At 48.2% G+C, this 2,374-nt stretch overlaps 1 protein-coding gene across 1 annotated transcript in view; it reads left to right on the top strand.

Moving 5' to 3' along the window:
* Positions 1-1,941, top strand: part of KIAA2013 (KIAA2013 ortholog) — a gene marked incomplete at its 5' end in the record, with an annotated part of 2,251 nt that extends 310 nt beyond the window's left edge. The window contains 2 exons of the mRNA XM_009084164.1: positions 1-87; positions 779-1,941. The exon at positions 1-87 is cut by the window's left edge and continues 310 nt beyond it. Coding sequence (XP_009082412.1) covers positions 1-87; positions 779-1,638 — 947 coding nt within the window. The remainder of the gene's footprint in view (positions 88-778) is intronic.
* Between the last annotated feature and the right edge of the window lie 433 nt (positions 1,942-2,374).

The following is a 2,374-nucleotide window of genomic DNA, read 5'->3' as shown; positions in this document are numbered from 1 at the left end:
AGAAAGAGATGCTGGAGGTGATGCAGATGGGGGTGGAAGATCTTTTCCAGGAGCACCAGCAGACTTGGGCTGACCTGTTCATTTCAGGTGAGGAAAGCGATGCTCACGGGGTTGCTTTAGGGGGTGGCTGAAAACTCAGTGACTGTAAAGTCTCCAGAGGCCCCACTCTTCGTGATGGGTTTATTTCCAGGACCAGAAAGTATATTGTGGGATCATAAAACTTCCTGGTTTGCAACCCAGTGTACTTTATAAAGTGGAGTGCACCCAGCTGGACAAAGGAAGTGACAGAAGAACATTGTTAATCATAACTGTGTGTGTGTTGCTTTTCATAGCTTCAGGAACTTCACTGCTCTGCCCAGCATGTCAGTTGGAAAGAGAGTTGACCTTTAGTCACAGTATAAGAGACAGATTTCCTCATGGGAGTGAAGGACTGTCTGCAAGGACACTTTCTCTTAACATTGTAATGGCCTTGCTGCCCAAAACATGCAGCACTTGGCATTTTATAGCCAGTAAAAAGGTAAATGTTCCTTTGACTGAGTATTGCAGAGTCATGGTGACAGCTCTGCAAGGCATCTGCATGTCAAATCAGCTTTGATTGGCTTTCAAACTCCCAAGTAGCAGAGAACACCTAAGAAAGTACAAGGAAACATCTCACTTCAAGGGCAGAGGTTTCTTAGACCTTACAGGGAACTCCTGTGTGTTGAATGGCAATGGCAATTTGATCTTCTCTTCCTTCTAGTGTGAACCTCTTCCCATTGCTTGTTTTCTTTTGCTACAGGCATTGAAATGATAAAGATCACAGATGCACATACCCCATCCAGTGAGACTGTCAACGTGACCCTGTACTATGTGCTGTCAACCATGCCAGCCCCTCTGCTAGACCCTCTCATCAGTGGGGAGGACAGGGAGAAGATGGAATCCAGCCTCAACTACGCCGACCACTGCTTCAGCGGCCACGCCACCATGCACGCAGAGAACCTCTGGCCACCCAAGATCACCAGTGTGGCCCAGATCCTGCAGCTCTCAGACCTGTGGAAGCTGACTCTCCAAAAACGAGGATGCAAGGGTCTGGTGGCAGCTGGAGTCCATGGCCTCATGCAGGGAATGGTGCTTAGTTTTGGGGGTCTGCAGTTCACAGAAAACCATCTGCAGTTTCAGGCTGACCCTGATGTGCTTCATAACAGCTATTCCTTACGTGGGATCCATTACAATAAGGACTTGATCAATCTGGCTGTTCTGCTGGATGCTGAAGGAAAGCCCTTCTTGCACGTGTCTGTGAAGTTCCAGGACAAGCCAGTCAGACTGTATGCGTGTGAGGCAGGCTGCATGAACGAGCCCATGGAGCTCACCTCGGAGGCACGAGGGCACACCTTCCCCGTCATGGTGACTCAACCCATCACACCACTGCTTTATATATCAACAGATCTGGTCCACTTGCAGGACCTGAGACACACACTCCACCTAAAATCTATCCTGGCTCACGAGGAGCACATGGCCAAGCAATACCCAGGCTTACCCTTCCTGTTCTGGTTCAGCGTGGCCTCCTTAATCACTTTGTTTCACTTGTTTCTGTTCAAACTCATCTACAACGAATATTGTGGGCCAGGAGCCAAGCCACTCTTCAGGAGTAAGGTATAAGGCTGCTGCTTTTGGCTGCTGTGCACTGAGTGTTGTCAGCCTGATGTCCTGTCAGCTGTGCCTGGGCAGGTTCTGTCTTGGACTGTGAGGATTTTCAGCCTCTTGCAGCAAGTGACATGTGACCACTTCTTGTGAGAAGTAGGATGAGGGCAGGGATTGGAGCAGTAGGGCTCAGAAACATCAGGAAAGACAAACCCATCATCTGTCCTTAGACATTTGTAAGGCTGCAGAAGGAGGCAGACACAGCTTTCTGTCCTTTTTCCATGCATCAGTGTTGGACCTTGCTTGTTTCTAAGCCAGCGGTTGCAGCTGTGTCATGAGATGATGTTTCTTGTCATGCAGCACCAGAATGTCTGTGAGAGTGCTGCTGTTCTTGTCTGTACTGCTGTGTGGAGACTTGCACACCTGTCTGCCTGCTCTGAACGTGTGACATGTCATACAGGAACACCCAATGCAGGTGGTGAGTTGTTGGGACTCCTGGTGCATGTTCATGGATTCATAGACACTGTGCAGTTCTCCATCAAACCACATTTACCACCATCCTTTAGGGAAGGTGCTGAGTTGGTGTTTCTCCCATTCAGACAAAATACAAAGCTGTGTTAAGGAAAGCACTGAGTGGTTTTTTTACTGTGAGTTGAAGGTTCTGGCTTCAAGCTCCACTGCATCTCACTTGGGTGTAAAGAATTTGAAATTCTTGTTTAGAGTTGCCTTAGAAAACTTAGTTGCTAGTAAAAAC

Source organism: Acanthisitta chloris, unplaced genomic scaffold, assembly GCF_000695815.1.
Source record: "Acanthisitta chloris isolate BGI_N310 unplaced genomic scaffold, ASM69581v1 scaffold40141, whole genome shotgun sequence".
In the NCBI taxonomy this organism is placed as follows: Eukaryota; Metazoa; Chordata; class Aves; order Passeriformes; family Acanthisittidae; genus Acanthisitta; species Acanthisitta chloris.
The sequence above is the reverse complement of the archived record's forward strand: the minus strand, read 5'-3'. Positions and strand labels throughout refer to the sequence as shown.